This window comes from Macrosteles quadrilineatus, unplaced genomic scaffold (genome assembly GCF_028750875.1).
Source record: "Macrosteles quadrilineatus isolate MER2022 unplaced genomic scaffold, UCM_ALF_1.0 Scaffold_4__1_contigs__length_99947679, whole genome shotgun sequence".
Taxonomy (NCBI): Eukaryota; Metazoa; Arthropoda; class Insecta; order Hemiptera; family Cicadellidae; genus Macrosteles; species Macrosteles quadrilineatus.
In genome coordinates this window covers 72,590,832-72,610,164 of record NW_026542597.1, presented here as the reverse complement: position 1 = coordinate 72,610,164, position 19,333 = coordinate 72,590,832, and the positions used below count along the sequence as shown (strand labels likewise).

At 36.5% G+C, this 19,333-nt stretch overlaps 1 protein-coding gene across 1 annotated transcript in view; it reads right to left on the bottom strand.

Annotated features, from left to right (window-relative positions):
• Nucleotides 1–19,333, bottom strand: part of LOC128992508 (myb-binding protein 1A-like) — a 29,108-nt gene that overhangs the window by 8,771 nt on the left and 1,004 nt on the right. Inside the window, exons 2-11 of the mRNA XM_054416113.1 lie at nucleotides 17,060–17,257; nucleotides 13,790–13,972; nucleotides 11,103–11,315; nucleotides 10,472–10,675; nucleotides 9,638–9,851; nucleotides 8,705–8,885; nucleotides 7,441–7,553; nucleotides 6,594–6,739; nucleotides 2,874–3,035; nucleotides 816–1,004 (exon numbers count right to left, since the gene is read on the bottom strand). Of these exons, the coding sequence (XP_054272088.1) occupies nucleotides 816–1,004; nucleotides 2,874–3,035; nucleotides 6,594–6,739; nucleotides 7,441–7,553; nucleotides 8,705–8,885; nucleotides 9,638–9,851; nucleotides 10,472–10,675; nucleotides 11,103–11,315; nucleotides 13,790–13,972; nucleotides 17,060–17,257 (1,803 nt within the window). The remainder of the gene's footprint in view (nucleotides 1–815; nucleotides 1,005–2,873; nucleotides 3,036–6,593; nucleotides 6,740–7,440; nucleotides 7,554–8,704; nucleotides 8,886–9,637; nucleotides 9,852–10,471; nucleotides 10,676–11,102; nucleotides 11,316–13,789; nucleotides 13,973–17,059; nucleotides 17,258–19,333) is intronic.

Here is a 19,333-nt window from a genome sequence, read left to right as displayed (position 1 = left end):
GAAGTTGACTTTGGTAAGTTTTATAACTATCATAGATTAGTGCTCTCTTTAAGCTGCGTTAAAACGAGGCCAGTAGGTAGTCAGGTTACTTGCCTTTTGTATTTTGATTTAACTGAGGCAGGTAAACTGCCTGATGACTGGCTTTGTGTGAACGCAGCTATAAATTAAGTAGCACAGTATGAATGACAATATTGCAAAGGAACCATTCATAACCATTGCGTACGACCATACCAGGCCAGAAGATCATTATCATGAAAATAGTTGGAAATGTAAATAAATCAAAGTCCACTTTTGTGATGTTTTATGTGTCTCTATGGACTTATTTAAAGGTAAGCCTGCTTTCCTGTAAATTTCAAATTTCCTTAATAATTCCTGGCAAATGCCCTAATTTTTTATCAGATAAATAAATAAAAGGTTAGACAAACTTGTTTACTAGCGGTAATACTATCCTGTCTATACAAAAACATTACTTTTATCGATACCAGAAAACAATACTTGAGAGGTAAATTGGAAAACATAAAGTAAGTTTTGTAACGCAATATTCCAGATGAAAGCATAGATGCACTTGTTAATTATGTCAATGATTGTACAGCTGAGAGTCAAACGAAAATGTGACAAGTGGCTGTCCATATTTGGAAACTGTAAAATGTAGAGTGAGCTTTAAAGTTTACCAATGGCTAAAAAGTACAAAAGAGTAATTGCATGCCATAATAAGACCCAGACAACTTTACAACTATAATGGCAGCAGATAGGCCTTATCTTGAAATATTACAGATAACTTTGCAGACAATCCTGTAAACTATGTGAAGTGTCACCTGCAGTATCTGATGGATGTTCTGCGGAGTCATGATGTGACAGAATGTGGAGAAGATACAGGACAGCAAATGTCGATGGCTGTTACGAGACAAAAGCGACAGAAACATCTCCATCACCACCTCTGTCCAGTGAGGTTCTTCTTCAGTCTGGGATGTCTTGTCCACACGGGCATACACACTGTGCAACTCCTGCAACATCATCCATCATAAGTATCAGTTACAGCCATCAATTTATCTTTGAATATTTAATTTAGCCGTTGTTTAATATTCAATGAGACTTATGATTGCTGTTGTAATTTATTCTCAGAGTAAGCTATATTTTCTTAAATATTCTTGTAACTTGAACCCTAGGTAAATGACAAGGTATTGTGAAAAAAGCTAATTGATATGCAGTGCACATTTCACCAGTTTTTTAATCAAAACCGTTGTAGTTTATGTGAGCCACCAATAATTGTGCTCATGTAAATAACTGTTTTTTGTTGATTACACAAAGTTTTAACCAATCAAACTGATAGATTAGAACGACTTATGTGAGCTATAGCAACACTTATGACCCATAAACTATGTAAGCAAAACAAAATAAGGTAGACACTAGAATTTCAAACACTAACACATTCTATAACTAGATCTCTCAACTAGGTTCATTTTTATTAAAAAAATGGCAACAGCTGATCTATATAGGATGGGGATATCTACTTCAGTAGGGTATCCATTATCCAATAGTCAATAGTAAAACCATAGACTAACCAGAAGTAGACTTCTCATCCTATTGTACATTTGGAAGCTTGTTTATCGTGTCTAGTTCACGTCCGGTGACACTGATCTCTCGACAAAATTTTGTTTCTTTTATTTTAGGGTTAATTTAATGATTTGTGCTTTACTGTTTGGCTATTTAACTAGGGGACAAGTTATTATTTATGATTAGATTGTTTTATTTGGTTAAACGAGGTTTTAAATTACGGTACTGAAATAACAAGAAACAAATTGTAAACAAAACACAACCTCTACAGTACACCGGACAGACCTAACAACAAAATTGTCTTCAGCTGATCGATAAGGATGAGAAATCTACTAAGGGTGTATATTTTATCCATGGTAAAACTTAAAATATAAATTTACAAGAGAAAAAATTGAATTACCACCAATAAGGACATAAGGGCCACCAATAAGAAAGCTTTCACTGTAAATTTCATATTATGCAGTAAATACCTCACTTACAGAATGGCATCATCAACTAAGAATGTAAAACAAAAATTCACCAGTACATGTAACAACTAGAAAATTGGGCAACCAAATGTTTTACAAGAAATTAGTTCAAAAATGTATAATCAATATAAAATCCTAAGTCAAAACATTGTACAATCAGTCTCACCGACACTCTTAGTAATTATATTGCAATATATTTCACAGGAACAAGTTAGTAAAGTTGGCAAAGATTTTATTCTTATGATGACATCAAGTTTTATCAATTATTGGTTTTAATCAGTCCAGGCTTAACACAGGTCTACAGCACAGGTGTTCAACATCTAATCTCTCCAAAACGGCAAACGGAAGATTTCTCAGGTGCCGTTTGACGTCACTAACTGCTGACGTCACTTTGAGGGAACACCATTACCGCAATGATACGGTTTTGAGCCATCGGCCTCGGTGGTGTAGTGGATAGCGTGACGGGCTGATAATCCGAATGTACCGGGTTCGAATCCCGCTGGTAGCACTAACTTTTTGTCAACAATTTTTTTCATATCAGCAAGTTTGGTTGGTTTGGTTAGGTTATGACAGTTTAATTTTATAATTAAAAAATTATAAAATTGGATTTTAGGCATTTATAATTTTATTTTATGAACAAAACTATTTTTTAGATTAGTAAAACTTCATTCGATTTTTTCATTATCAGCACGTTTGGTTAGTTTGGTTAGGTTATGACAGTTTAATTTAATAATAGAAAAATTATAAAATTGTCTGTTTCTTCAGACGCAGCAGTTAGTGACGTCAAACGGCACCTGAGAAATCTTCCGTGTGCCCCACCGCTAAACTCTCTGGCAACAACAATGTATTTACCTCAAGAACGTCCTTAGCAAATGAAGCCTCTTTAAACAGATGAAGCCCGATGTGGAAGAACATAGTTTGAAACACCTTTGGTAGCCACAACTTATCTTTCTTGTGTTTTTTGCTTTCAAGTTGTTTGGCGACTGAGTACATTTTGTTCCATGCTGGTAAAACCTGAAACAAATGTTTTCAATCAAGGAAAACTGTACTTATCAGTCTCAATCTTGCTTAAGTTTTGTTAATCAAAAATCACAAATTTTGGGATTTACACTAATTCCTCCAGGTTAATATTGTGTTTTATTTTTAATTTTCCTCAGCAGTCTTACTTATTATAGTTACTGTACTAGTTAGTCATTTTAAAATGTAATGTAATATTTAGTACCGGTACATATAAAGTTTAAATATTTGTTATTTTTTATGACCAAATTTAAAATTAAATCTTTTTATTCACACACTTTGAAATTCCTCAACTGTCTTGAACCTTCAAAACTGCAATTTTATACTTTCTTACTATTAACGGCTCTTTTAATTAAATAAAGAACATTATGAGACAGCACAGATGTAGTTTCTATCAATTAGTATTATTAAATAAATGGAAGAACGTTAAGGGCATCAACTTGAAATAATGATTTTTTTTTTTTTATTAAAGAATTGTGGGAATTATTCCATCAAATCATTTGTAATGAATAGTTATTTGTGTAACTAGTGGTGAAAGTGGCACTTTGCTGCACACGAGAGCAATGTTTACAATGAAATGATCTCGAAATGAAATGAATGAAATGATCTCGCGATGGAATGATCTCGAGTGCAGCAAAGGCCTTTTTCACTCGTGTTACACATTATATTTTTTCCTACAGTCACTATAAAGCATACCTATAACTTAAATAATTAGCCTTTCAAACAATATTCAACACGTTTTTAGGTTAGGTTAAACCCAAGCGTTGAACGGATTAGTAAAAACTGCACCAGCTGATTGTAGTCGTAGTATCATTAAGTGTTGAGTACACGTCGTATATGCGGGATGGGAAGCATAATTTTTATTTCAATTGGAGTTCCTGGCGTATAGGACGAATGCAGTATTTTGATTGGCTTGGCCTTGAGGGAAGATCATTACCGCAACGATTCAGTAAGAGACCAAGTGATTCGGTGGTCTACTGGTTAGCGTGTTGAGCTGGCAATCTGTAGGACCGGGTTCGAATCCTCTCAGTTGCACTTTCTTTTTGTCTAAGATTTTTTGTTATCAGCAAGTTTGGCTAAGTTATGACAGTTTGATGTTATAATTAAAACATTATAAAAATGATTTAGAGCCATTTATAGTTTTATTTTATAAACATAAGTTAACTATTTTTTCGATTAATTAAACCTTCATTCGATTTTTACATTGTCAGCAAGTTTGGTTAGGCTATTATAAGTTAGGCTATTATAAGTTAGGCTAGTTTAATTTATAATAAAAAATATAAAATTGAATTTGAGGCATTTATAGTTTTATTTTATGAACAGAACTACCTTATTTTATTTTGATTAGTAAACCTTCATTATAGCCAAATCAGAAGCCAAAACGGCAATAATCAGTAGGCCTAAACTTAACTTATAAACAGAATAAACAAGTAGGCCTAAGTAAACAGGTAATTTTTATTAAACAGTTTTAACACTTTTCAAACCAACAACAAGCAAATTAACAATAACTAATGAAAACTGGAATGAAATTCTTAGTATGTTGACAAATAAAAATCAGAACTTGGAATTTAACAAACATAAGTTAGGCCCTAATGAAAATGTGAACTCAATTTATTTATTGTTTGTGATGTTAATGTTGAATGTACAGTTTTCAAATTTGCCCGACAAAACTAATCCCGATGCAGAGGACACTTCGGAATGTTCTTCGAGTTGATTAGTCTGTTGTAGGCCTAGTACAGGTGCATTTTCTGGTGACTGTTTCTTTCCTAAAATCAGTTGTCCAGTTGCAATCTTTCCGCTAATAGAATCGTCGATGTAGCCTTCGGCTACTGTTGAGCTTTTCCAGCCTCCGTGACGCTTTAACTGTGTCATGTTTCCTCCTGCTTCAACTAACAATGTTGCTGAAGTGCGTCTAAAACAGTGTCCAGTGTCAGTCCGTATCGTCGTCCGTTACAGTGAAGACGCGGCTTCTGTTGGTTTTTGAGTCTGGTATTTTAACTATTAAAATTGAACCTTTATCATCTATGTCATCTACCGACATTTTAACGAGCTCGTCTCGCCGACATGCTCCAGCTATTCCTAGTATTAAAACTACCTTCTTCAATAAGCAAGTTTCATCAGGAGCAGTTTTAATAAAGGTTTCAACCTCATCTTTTGACAACGTCATTGACTTTTTAGGCTCATAGCCTACAGACAGTTTTTTCAAAAAGGCTATAAGTTTTTTGTAGTTGCTTATGTTTACATCATGTTTAACTTGGATTGTTTTCTTGAGCATAGAATAAATGCTCCAAATAGTTGAAGACTTAATCACTTTTGATTGTTCTGCAAAATATGCCAATAATACATTTTCTGATACTTTTGTTACCGGTACTTTCTTACCGGCGCACCATGATGAAAACTGGTCATAGGCTTTTTCGTACCTTTTTTTTGATTTGTCAGGTAACAAATTCAAACTTACGTTCTTAGCAGTTTCTGCTATTTCTTCCGGTGTGCCAAAAATATATTCCGTATCACTTTCACTTTGTTCGTTCATGTTAATACCGCTTTTCACTTAATTATATTTTTAAATAGGATGAAATAGGTTATGTTCTAAGACTAACCAAGCGTTGAACGAAAATAGGACAACAACTATAAACGCGAAATGAAAGGTTAGTCAGTCAGCTGATGTTAGTATTATTATCTTTAAGTGTTGCCAACCTATTTCCAAGCGTACACGGATTACGTGCATAATAAAACCACGCTGTTTTGTGTTGTTTGGTTGGAATCCTGATGTGCGGCAAAGTATAAACCATACGGCAAAGTATAAACCGTACGGCAAAGTATAAATATGCAGCAATTAGCAGCTTTCTGTACTATAAACAGTACAGGGAAGCCAACTTTCTCGGGTGACTGTAGGAAATAGTTATTTGTGTAACTAGTGGTGACTAGAGGTTCAGCTGGCAACACAAATGGTGCCCTAGAGAAAGTAGTACCCGCGGTCCGTATCACTCCGCTATTTTTCCTCGGCAAGAAATGTGCTCCGCGTTTTGAGAATATAGTTCCGTATGTTTTTGTAATTTGAAATGGTTTCCTCGCCAAAAAAAATGCTTCAAAGGTATTTTCTTGTTTATTAAGATCGTAGGAATGTTTTAAAAACGTTTAAAAGAAAAGTCCAGAAAGTTCAGAAATACCGAAACTATAAACACGAAATGACAAGTTAAATCGTAGTTATAATAGTCAATCAGCTGCTCATAGTATTATTATCTTTAAGTGTTGCCAACCTATTTCCAAGCGTGCACGGATTACGTGCATAATAGAACCACGCTTTTTTGTGTTGTTTCGTTGGAATCCTGATGTTCGGCAAAGTATAAACCGTACGACAAAGTATAAACCGTACGGCAAAGTATAAATATGCAGCAATTAGCAGCTTTCTGTACTATAAACAGTACAAGGAAGCAAACTTTGTCGGGTGACTGTAGGAAAAATATATATGTGTGTAATGTTGTTAGCCTATATTATAATTTGCCAAAAGCTGCAGAGGTATTTTACAGCAAATCAAATCAGAACCAACAATACCTCAGCCGGGACTTTTATCCTAAGCTGATCTCCTTTGCTGAGACGTTTGTTGATGTGTTCTACAACTCCAGATAAAATCTGTTGGAAGTCGTCAATGTTTGAACATTTCTGGTTGAAGCTGTTGAAGAAGCTTTCTCTTATGGAGCCTGAAAAATAATTTCAAATTTAGTATGGTTGTACAAGAATGCAAATAATATCTCCTCAGTCAGTCTAGCAATGGCAAAATAGATTGCCAAATATATTACGTTTTATTTTAAAGGTATAATGTAAAAATTAAGGTATGGTTTAATAAAAAGTTGTGCAAAAAAATTTGAAGGTAGTGCAAAGAAACACACAGAATTAAATAGTTCAAATTAATCTTTTTTTTCTGTACAACACATATATCACTGGTGACTTAAATAACCAAAGTGTATATTGTGTACGTGTATTCATAAGTATAATTAATCAACAAATGTACTAAATCAGACAAAAATTTGTAATTCTAAGAAAAAAGATTTGAAATCTAGGCATTTGACTGGTTATAGTTCTTGCCTTAAAATCTGAAGGTCGCTGGTTCCATTCGAAGCAATATCGTCTCTAGACTCAGATGCCATTATATCATTGGGCTATAAATTAATGATGCTATCTAATCCAAAAAGATGGTGTTAGGGAAATAGTAGTAAGACCAGGGTTTGGACCGTTTCAACGTAAAAACTGACATAGAAAACACACAAAATAAATACAGTGAGAACCGAAACCTGATTCAATAACACATAAAATCAACCTTTAAATATCCTGTTTGTTTAGCCTACCTTTGCCAGTAAAATATGGATAACTATTATTTTACATATTCACAGGGTAAACTCACCAGCTAATTCCACACCAATATTGAATGTTGGGAAGAAACCCATGTCAAACAAGAATGTCAGCTGTTCCAGTCTCCAAGCAAGATTATTCTGCATTGATGGGTTGTAAATAAGTCTAAAGATCAAACAAAAATTATCAGCAAAGTTATAATACAAATGCTATGTAGCCTACTGAGTTGTCTGAAATTTGATTGTATAAGGTACAAGTCAGAAAAAATACAATGACATTTTTGGTGGCTAGAAAAAATTTAACCTGATAATTTTGGTTCGCTGGTGACCGCTAGATGCCGGGACGGAGCCAGGAGCTGAACTAACGCTCGCCACTGCGTAACATTGCCGCCGATACACTAAATTACAGTAAAAACAACAGTAGTTATACTGGATGGCAATTTTCTGCAATAATACTGGCTTTGGACATAGTACTAAGTGATTCTGATAGATAGCAGTGCAGTACTACCCAGGTTGCAGTAGGTAAAGTAGTGTCGCTATCTAGCAGGAAAGAGGTGGAACAAAGCCCTGTTCTAAACGACCCTTGGAGGTGATTTTGGGAAAATATATTTTTTATCGTCAGAAAAGTACGTCCCCACGAGCTGCAAAGAAATATAGGACGCTCGTGACGAGCTATCTGATCCATGGAAACGTTAAGCAACGATGAACGGTAACGTTCCGGAACGTTCCTAGCTCCCGGCGCCATGGCCCGGCTGACATTCCGGATCGTCCGAAGCAGCGAACGTGTTAGTGAAATAGAATAATAAAAGAGATTATTTAAATGTTCAATACCTGCTCTCAACACAATAAGTGATGCTATTTTACAAGATGCTGAGACTTACAAAAGTTTTGAACAGTTATAATAGGAGTAATTAGGAATAAACACCCCTCTAATCCTACATTCAATAATCTGACATTAGTCTGAGGGTTGTCTTCTACAATGAATAAAAGTTCACAGGCAATTTAAAGAGGTTGGTCATACTAAAAAAAAAATAGCCTAATACTTATTTTCTAGATTTTTTTCTATCCTTACAATTGCATTATTTCAGACAGCGATCACTAGTTCGGCATTTTTGGTAATCAGACAGTTCCAAACATGCTAGCTTAGAAAGCGTCTAATGTACCAAAGTTTAGAATAGGCCTAATAAAGAATTTGTTTTTTTTAAATCAGCTGATATAAATTACCTACTTCCGACGTTAAAATATTTTTTAGCCTATACACTTTGCTTGTTTGAAACAAAAACCTATTTTCAGTTTTCACACCACTGCATTACTCACCTACAGAGAAGATGGACAGTATACAGCTTTTCCTTGTTGGTCCATGCTCTTGTAGTCTCGTCCTTCCCTTTATACTCCACAGCCATCCTCGAGCCTGTGATCACGTCCCTCAAAACCTCAACCAACTTCTGTATTTGTTTCTCCTTCAGCTGGCCAACCAGCTGTGCAACAACCTTTGTACCTGTTAAATTAACAATAACTATAGATAATTAAATAAATCCAAACAAACATTTTTATACAGCAAGAATTGCTGTTTTCAACTCAAGCATTGCGGAGTTAGTGTAGCTGGAGTCAAGGACATCAACTTTATATTTTTCTAAATTGTAAACTTTGTCCAGGTGATGTATTGATGAAGAAAATAGTTAAAATTTATAAATAAAATATTTTATTGTTGATACCATTTATTTTCATTTATCATTATTTTGCATTCTGTATTTTACTACAATATTACACAATAGGCCTATTACTTTTGTTGTTACTCATCAATCTTATAAACTCATCCCAAAAAAGTGTAGACCATGGTAGAATAATAAAATGGTAATGCTCCGAGGATCCTTTTTAATGAACAAGATCAGCAGACTCTCTAACCAAGTTCAAATTTGAAAGAATTGCCAAAATCAATGTTTTTTTTTGCTTAAGTAAGCATTACATTTTTAAGTAAATAACTGATACTAAAGAATGGAAGGAAGACATCATGATTTTAATGTTGACACAATGTTTCCCATTTTGCTGTGACCATTAAAAATTGTGACCGCAGCCCAAGAAATATTAAAATTTCCGCGCGGAAAGGTTCCTTTTTTTCACATTACAACATAATTCCCGCAACATAATTCCCGCAACATAGTTCATGCATAATTCCCTACTTACCCGGTCTGTGGCTACGCTGATATAGAAGAAAAATTATGTTTGAATGATGAGATAGCATTGACAAACCTGACAGTTGGTCAAACAGAAGGCTTCCGGGGTTGAATATGACCTTCTTCAGAACAGCGTACGACGTCTTGGAGGACTTGCTCTTGCTGCAGAGGGTCATGAGATTGTTTAGTGCATCTTTGATGACCTTGTGAAGGTGTTTCAACCGCAATCCTGTAGATCGGAACTTTTTCATGAACCAACCCAGAAGTTTGGGTGTCAACAAGGGAAGAACCTATAAAAATTTTTGTTTAAAATAATGGTGGATGAGGAAATGATATTGAAATGTATTTGGGAAACATACCATCAGTTAATCAAACAATAAATTTAGGCCTAGTTGGTTTCGATTTTCTTACTAATATCCTTGTATGTACAGAGGTGTTTTCTAATTATTTTATGACAGAATGATTCAAAGTGCACGGAGTGGTAGCATTAGTACTTAATAGTCTAGGATACTGCAAGTTGCTGATATTTGGGCCAGGATGGGCCAACAGTTGGCCTGAGGTATAAGTTTCAGTCAGAAATATTTTTTGTACCGGTATGTATAGCAGAAAACGTCTGCAAAGATGCCAGACCAAGAATATTTTGTTGTAATTGTAGGAGACATTGGTGTTCACAATATTGCCACTTGCTCTGGATTGTTTTTTTTTTTTATATATATATAAATTTAGTTTGAAACAAATCTTGGTTCAAATTAAGAGCAACCAGATTACTATTATCATTAGGCTATCAATTTATGACACTCAAAAGGTCATCATTCCAAGATTAAGGTAGGACGATTCTTACAATTTACGTTAAAACTTACGATTGATGAAGAAAAATACAAAATAAAAATAAAAAACAAGTTGGACCTACCTGAGAAGCATCTTGCAATTGAGCGACCAATGTACTAAAAATCTTGATTGCTGCAATTGGCTTGTTGTAGCCTGATGCGGTTTCTACAAGGAGTTCTTTCTCAATTTCTTCCCAAAAACTGGTCAAAATATCTCCAGAAGATACAATATACTTGAAAATGTCCAGATATGCAGGGTGGTCTAAATTTTTCAGCCAGAACTCGCTCTAGAAAAAAGAAGAAGAATTTATTTTATTCGATAGGCATCTTGTTTATAAATCAAGGTTAGTTTGAAAAAAAACCTTGAACAATTTGGTTTTGGAAAAGATTGGGCCTATAGCCTAAGTTATGGTAATAACTTCTTTCAGTTATTTCAATTGTTAAGTTGGGATTTTAATCAATTTTTTTACAAACAACGTCATAAATCTAGGAGGAGCTAGGACCAAACAAATGCTTAGGATGGGCCCATATTTGACATAGTAAACTTTGCTAAGGTACTAGTCCTATAAATAATTCAAATGCAAAATGAGATGAGTCCAGAAGGATAAGCACAAACTGTTTAATAGCATTACAAGATTTATGTATTAATTTACATATTTTCAAGAGAATAATAGTTTGATTAATAGTTTGAAAAAATAATTTGATTGATCATACCTTCAACCCTTCCAATAAGCCATGAACTGTTTTTTGACTGAGAACAGTGGCTGAGTTCAGAGTTTTGTTGAGGTACTTTGTGTTGACTACGGACGGAAAACGCTCCTCACAAACAAGCAAACAGTGATACAGCAATAGAGGCTGGTCCGGCCCAGGTCGCACTTCTAGGGACAGCAACGGCCAAACTGTCGATACAAAGAGTTTTTGATCCACCTAGAATAAAAAATCAATTGTTCTGAGTAAATCAGCAAAAACGTTACCCTTACATATTGTTTTTATTCAACCCTTTGGATTAAGTTTGTAACACAAGGAGAAAATAAGATTGAACAGGGCCCTGTTTCATAAAAATACTAGTCTAGTAATTACTAGTCCCGTATTTACCTGTCCTACTAATTTGTGTTTCATAAACGTTTTTATACCGCTAGTAAATACTAGTGTATTTTACTAGTCACGTGACCAAAACTACTAGTCACGTGACCAACTTTACAAGGTAAATTCTCAAAACAAATTTCTAACCTCAATCACGGGTTTTCAAACCATTCATAAAGGGATTTAATTTTGTTTTCATTTGATACAAAAAGTAAATAGTTGTAGAAACGCAGTGTTTTCTTTAAATTAATAACTATATAGACACATAAGTAAAACAATCACATATTATTTATCAAAACGCTATTATTTATGTTCATCAATGAGCCCGCCGACGGCGCGGCGCGGCGTCGCGTCGCTGCAATCAACACGGTGATTGTAGTAGCCGGTTGTAGGCCTAGTTGCGGCGCTCAACAGAGTTGGGTAAACAAGTTGATCTGTTGCTGCCGCATTCACACAATTTGTATGGTTTTTGTTTTATTCTGACATATAAAATTTAGCTTGCTATGATTAAAGAAAATAAGGCTCAAATTTTGAATGTAATTAAATCGTCTAAGGACATTTTGTTTGGAACGTTTTCAAGTACCCTAACCTATGTTTTCAAATATTCGAATGCATAAGAATATTTGGGTTGAAAACCATTTGGTGATATTCTAATTTTGAGTCTACAAACCATGAATAATAAGCCTAAACGTTTATTGATGTAACAAATAATTGCAACGCCGTTACAAGCAATAGAGAAGTAGGTTTTCAAGTAAAGTAAAACATGGCATAGGCGCTACGGCAGGGCTTAGCTCAGAGGCAGAGTTCTCGCTTGTCATGTGGTCGGTCCCTGGTCCAAATCTGCGCCACTCTACTTTTTATTGCATTAATTAAACTTTTACATGTTTTTACATTAAAATAACAGCTCTAATCAACATCTATTTTTTTATTACTTTGAATAACAAATTCAGAATACCAAAATGACCAATGAAAGTAATGTTTTTATGATAAGCAGTTAAGTTCAACGCCCAAAAATCAAATATAGGTCTACAAAATTGTTAGTATATCACAGGGTTTTAGCTATTTACGGAAGCAAATAATAAGCACCTCAAAAAATACAATGCAACTCCTTTTTAAAATTGCCTTACTATTATTTCCTATTAAAATGTCTTTAAATAAAACCGAGAGCCTTAATTGGGTGTAAAATAATCTGATTAATACATTTTTGTACATCTTTGTATTCAAAACGATATGCGGTTTTAATTTGGTTCCTATCAAAGCTTAAAAATTTTTTCTCTGTGATAGCTAAATAGTTGATATAACCATGAAATTTAACTCAAGTAAAATTAGACAAAAAAATCACAGAAATTGATAACTTAATCATAATTATTCTAATAGGGCGATTGTACATACATTATAAAATTGAATTTCACTCATTTTGTACCACGCCACATTTATTGATTGTAATTTATATCTAATAATTGTCATTTTAGCACTCACAGATCTATTCGTGAGCCAATTCGCACTTGCAAAAAGAACTTAATAATTCATTTTTTTTAATGATGTGAGTAATGAAATAGCTCTCTTTCCAAAAATACTAGTCTACTTCAAATGATACGGGTGAAGAGAGGTTGGTAGAAAATAGCAAGTATTTACTAGTGTAATTTACAAGAGTAAAACTTTATGAAACACATTGCTGTCTACACTAGTAAAAACCACTAGTAATACTAGTCCCTACACTAGTAACTAGTATTTTACACTAGTAAGTTTTTGAAACGTAGACTTGTAAAATACACTAGTATTACTAGTCCATGGACTAGTAAATACTAGACTAGTAGTTTTATGAAACAGGGCCCTGGTGATTTTACTTGACCAAGCAAGTAGCTATGCTTCCAACTTCTGTTTACCTTTTTAGAAATTTCTTGGCCAAATAAAATTTTGGATGAGCATTTTGTTATATACCCACACATAGATAATCCTGTAAAGCAGCAAGTTGGGAGATGGCAAGTTATAAAAGTAGTTTTTAGGACTTTTATTCAGATACAGCTTATTGTCTTTCGAACTTACAAAATACACAATCCCTGTTGAACGGTATGTACTAACTCACCTTTTAGACCACCCTTGTACAAAAAACCACCTTTGCCAACACAGAGAATCATTAACGTTCCTAATTTCTATATTTTGAAGAATAGTCTCATGATAAATTCCCAAAGGTTTCCCGGTTTTCCCTTAGAGTAGACACCATGTGAAATTAAGGTCCTAAAATTATCCCAGATAAGAAATTTGTTATTTAATAGCATAGTTTTAACTAATCACTACTAACTTAAAAATACACATACCTGTTTTAGATAATCAATGAGGAATGGATCCCCAAGTAGAGGCAAGTACGATTTCTCCTTCATATCTTGAAAGAATTGTTTCAATAATGTCGCTTGATCATCTTTAGAAGCTTGATGAATGATTTGTGAGCGTACCAGAACACCAAATGATAAAACTCTACCCAACAATATTTCTCGTTCCTCCTTTAAAAGTAAAGAAACAAGTCACAATTACAATTAATTCATATATCTAATCTCTATAGCTGTGGTATTTAACAAGGCAAGAAATGTCAATGGGTTTTAGTCTATTGTAGTCTACGAAAAAATACCAAATTACATCAATAGTAAACACAACCAACCAAATCTGCATTTATCTATCTGCAAGAAGTGTGCCAAAAAAGGTGTTTAAATATCATATTTGATGAATAAATGCATTTCTTACTTTTTATACTTCACAAAAAATGACTACAACTTAGATTTTAAATTTACTCTACATTTTCACCACACTACACAGTAAGTTAAGCAGCTAATTGTTGTACCCTTTGTAGGCCTAGAGTAGAAAAATGTTATTTACAGAAGGAGTTCGGTAAAGACATAAGACATCAGCATGGTGTCTACTAAACCTGGTTTGAAAAATTCAAGGAGTTTTCCAGGAGAATTCAAGACAAATTCCTGAATTTTAAGGAGCTACTATCGGAACCCGTTTAACTAATCGCAACCCGCTAATAAATGAAAATGATTATTATTAGGCTATTATTATTATTAATAATAATGATTATTATTATTTGAAACAAAACATTTCCAAAGAATAATATTTTATACAACATAATAAAACAATATAACTGGTAGGTAAGGCGACACCAGTTATCATCTCCCGCGATTGTGGGAATATCAGTGAGCATATCTTGCAGTATCTTCAACACCAGCGACAAAACGTCACACCGTCAACGATCACGGCAACACCCTTATGCATATTTTGCGGTTTGGGCGACACCGATAACCGTCTCTCGCGATTGCGGCAATACCCGTAGGCATATCTTGCGGTTTCGGCAACACCGATAATCGTCTACCGCGATCGCGGCAATAGCCGTGAGGAAATCTCGCGGGTTCGGCGACACCGATAATCGTCTCCCGTGATCGCGGCAACACCCGTGGGCATATCTCGTGGTTTCGGCGACACCGATAATCGTCTCTCGCGACCGCGGCAATACCCGTGGTGAGCATATCTTGTGGTTTTAGCAACACCGATAATCGTTTCCCGCGATCGCGGCAACTCCCGTAGGCATATCTCGCACTTTCGGCGACACCGATAATCATCTCTCGCGATCGCGGCAATACTTGTGAGCATATCTTGCGGTTTCGGCAATACCGATAATCGTCTCCCGCGATCGCGGCAATACCCGTGAGCATATCTTGCGGTTTTAGCAACACCGATAATCGTTTCCCGCGATCGCGGCAACACCCGTAGGCATCTTACGTGGTTTCGGCGACACCGATAATCGTCTCTCGCGATCGCGGCAATATCCGTGAGCATATCTTGCGGTTTTGGCGACACCGATAATCGTCTCCCGCGATCACGGCAACTCCCGTAGGCATATCTCGCACTTTCGGCGACACCGATAATCATCTCTCGCGATCGCGGCAATACTTGTGAGCATATCTTGCGGTTTCGGCAATACCGATAATCGTCTCCCGCGATCGCGGCAATACCCGTGAGCATATCTTGCGGTTTTAGCAACACCGATAATCGTTTCCCGCGATCGCGGCAACACCCGTAGGCATCTTACGTGGTTTCGGCGACACCGATAATCGTCTCTCGCGATCGCGGCAATATCCGTGAGCATATCTTGCGGTTTTGGCGACACCGATAATCGTCTCCCGCGATCACGGCAACGCCCGTAGGCATCTCACGTGGTTTCGGCGACACCGATAATCGTCTCTCGCGATCGCGGCAATACTTGTGAGCATATCTTGCGGTTTCGGCAATACCGATAATCGTCTCCCGCGATCGCGGCAATACCCGTGAGCATATCTTGCGGTTTTAGCAACACCGATAATCGTTTCCCGCGATCGCGGCAACACCCGTAGGCATCTTACGTGGTTTCGGCGACACCGATAATCGTCTCTCGCGATCGCGGCAATATCCGTGAGCATATCTTGCGGTTTTGGCGACACCGATAATCGTCTCCCGCGATCACGGCAACGCCCGTAGGCATCTCACGTGGTTTCGGCGACACCGATAATCGTCTCTCGCGATCGCGGCAATACCCGCGTGAGCATATCTTGCGGTTTCGGCAACACCGATAATCGTCTCTCGCGATCGCGGCAATACCCGCGTGAGCATATCTTGCGGTTTCGGCAACACCGATAATCGTTTCCCGCGATCGCGGCAACACCCGTAGGCATCTCACGTGGTTTCGTTGACACCGATAATCGTCTCTCGCGATCGCGGCAATACCCGCGTGAGCATATCTTGCGGTTTCGGCAACACCGATAATCGTTTCCCGCGATCGCGGCAACACCCGTAGGCATCTCACGTGGTTTCGTCGACACCGATAATCGTCTCTCGCAATCGTGGCAATACTCGTGAGCATATCTTGCGGTTTTAGCAACACCGATAATCGTTTCCCGCGATCGCGGAAACGCCCGTAGGCATCTCACGTGGTTTCGGCGACACCGATAATCGTCTCTCGCGATCGCGGCAATACCCGTGAGCATATCTTGCGGTTTCGGCAACACCGATAATCGTTTCCCGCGATCGCGGCAACACCCGTAGGCATATCTCGTGGTTTCAGCGACACCGATAATCGTCACTCGCGATCGCGGCAATACCCGTGAGCATATCTTGCGGTTTCGGCAACACCGATAATCGTTTCCCGCGATCGTGGCAACAAAAGCGGTAGTGTTTCGGTTAGGCGACGATTCCGATGACTGGGCTACGGATTCCCGGAGGTTTGGGTGGATTCCTGGAGTTTTCCAGGACATTTCAAGGTAAGATAAAATTCCCGGAGGTTTCCCGGTTTTCCCGAATTTCCCGGAGAGTAGACACCATGATCAGGCACAAAATAGCTAGTCAAGTCTTGCATGGGATCTATCATGCTTGTACCATTTAAACACGCCTACTTTCCAACCTTGTGGTGTATACTGATATGTCACTAACAATTGATGCAACCAGAAAAATCCACGATTCCGAGTCTGTATGTCAGTTGTGTTAAATGATGCTGACGTAAAGACACAGGATGGAGCCTAGTGGTTTTCATAACTTAACAGTTACTTAAGTAGAGAAATTACCCCTTTCTTTATGTGCCCTGTAGCATGAAGTTCGGATGTGATTGCATCCAGGACAGATTCTACAGTGAACTCCGGTGAGGAGCTGTGTGACTTCAGAAGTGCTACAAGGGCTGCAAAGTAGTTCTTCTGTACTTGAGTGTTGCTTGAGCCAAGCCCTCGAACCAGCATCTTAATAGCTCTCGGAGGAGTGAGTACTCCCTAAAAAATTCAAAACATATATCCATCCTTAGAGTTTGTATACTAGAGTAGGCCTACTCTCTATGACATTACCGGTACATGAATCTATATGGAAAGATTACAGTAGGAGAAGCATATCCTACGTTTGATATACAAGTTAAGTCAATGGCAAGTACCATGTCAATTATAGCTTATAGATTAAACATAGAGTAAGTTAAGTAAAAATTGTTAGGCCCAGTCTTTTTGATGGGGGTGAAAATGTTTATGGACAGTTAGGCCTAAGGAAAGAAATCTGGTGGCTTGAATCGACTTTGACACAGCCTCAAATTTAATAGCTTTCCATAACTACGCAGCAAACCTTATTATAAAACTGAGATTTTATACTTAAGTTTTAATTAACACACCTTAGGTTTATTTAAAGGTACCTACGGTAATTTAAGATAGTAATTTAAAATCGTTAATAGGCCTTAAAAAGCCAGTGTTGAATGCCATCAATAAGTTAGGCTACTTAACTTAGAATTGGGCAGGAGTGGTAAAAGAGTTAAATCTAAAATCTCCACTGGTTCTAGCCGCCTAAATGAATAAGTAAGATAAATTTTAATAAATTTTCCATACTAATTGATCCTGGCGAGATGTAATTGGATTTGATTTTATGACAAACTATACAGTAATACACATTTAGGCTACAGAGAAGTAATATAAACAGAGATAAAGATCCTGTGTTGTGCGTATTCTGTGTCCCCAAGTAGTGAGTGTGTCCCTACTGGACGTAGTTCGCAGAGTCGAGAGTACACGCCAGGCTGCGACAGCGCTGCGCTAAGCTTGATACTCAGCTGTTAGCCGCTCAGCATAGTGCTGACAGGAATGTACCAGGTGAACTTATTGAATTAAGTAGCCTATAGACTTATAAAAGTCAAACCACTCAATGACTCACTGATCACTGTATCTTAAAAACTACAAGCCTAATAACTCAGGAATTGGCATTGAGGTTCCCAATTAACCTCTAGGTGTGCAATAAGAACCGTTTTCAAGAAACTCTATCAGGGCTCTGTCTCAGTGGCTTTTAATGTTCCCATGTTAAAATCCTTATGGAGAAAAGATTTGGACATTTAATCACATGAATACTTTTGATTCTGCACTATTAATTAATCAAAAAGGGTTATATTTTATTAGGTGAAATGAAAATATTAACATTATTTTTGTAGCTTGAAGAGCTGTTTTACTGCATAACACATTTATAATTATGGATAACTATAAATATATAGTTATAACACATTCATAACTCGACCATATCAAACTCGGACTCAACCAAATTCCTCAGTGTACTCATAGATTAAAAACTTAAACTGGAGTAGCCTAGCCACATTGATTATATCTGTAAAAAACTGTCGGCTACGCAAATTGTAACTTAGGCCTAATTAGACGAATCAGAAATATTACAAATGAAGAAACAGCATGGGTGGCCTATCACCTGAGATATGGAATAGCAGCGTGGGAATCAGCACCTATTAGCAAGAAGATCGACAAAGTCCTCATCCTTTAAAAGGAAACCTGTCATCAGAACAATACTGCAGCTGAACTATCAGGAACACTGCAAGCACTTCTTTGTCCAAAATAAAATCCTTACCGTTATTTCACTTCATATACTGGAAACCATAATCCTGGCCAAAAACGCCTCGCCCAGTCTCAAAAAAGATAAGTAGGCTACGGTAAACACATCTAGATAACACACGAAATAGGGCAAACATCAATCTTCCACAACACATCTTCCACATATCTATTTATATTGTTATTTATTATATTTTGTATATTCATCTCCTATTTATACTGTTGTTGCTTGTCACATCGTTATATCTATATCTTGTTACATTTTATATCTTGTTATGTCTTAAATCCTTTTCATATCTTTTTATGTCCTTCATCTTGTTATATCTTAATCTTTTTGTTGTCTATTGTTAATCTATTTATTGATTACTTCAAGTTGGCTTAATTTGTTTCAAAAATGTCTATTTTTAAATTAAGTCACAATGCTTTGTCATATTTATGTATTGGTTTGACCGTTGGTATGAATAAATAAATAAATAAACACAGACTCAC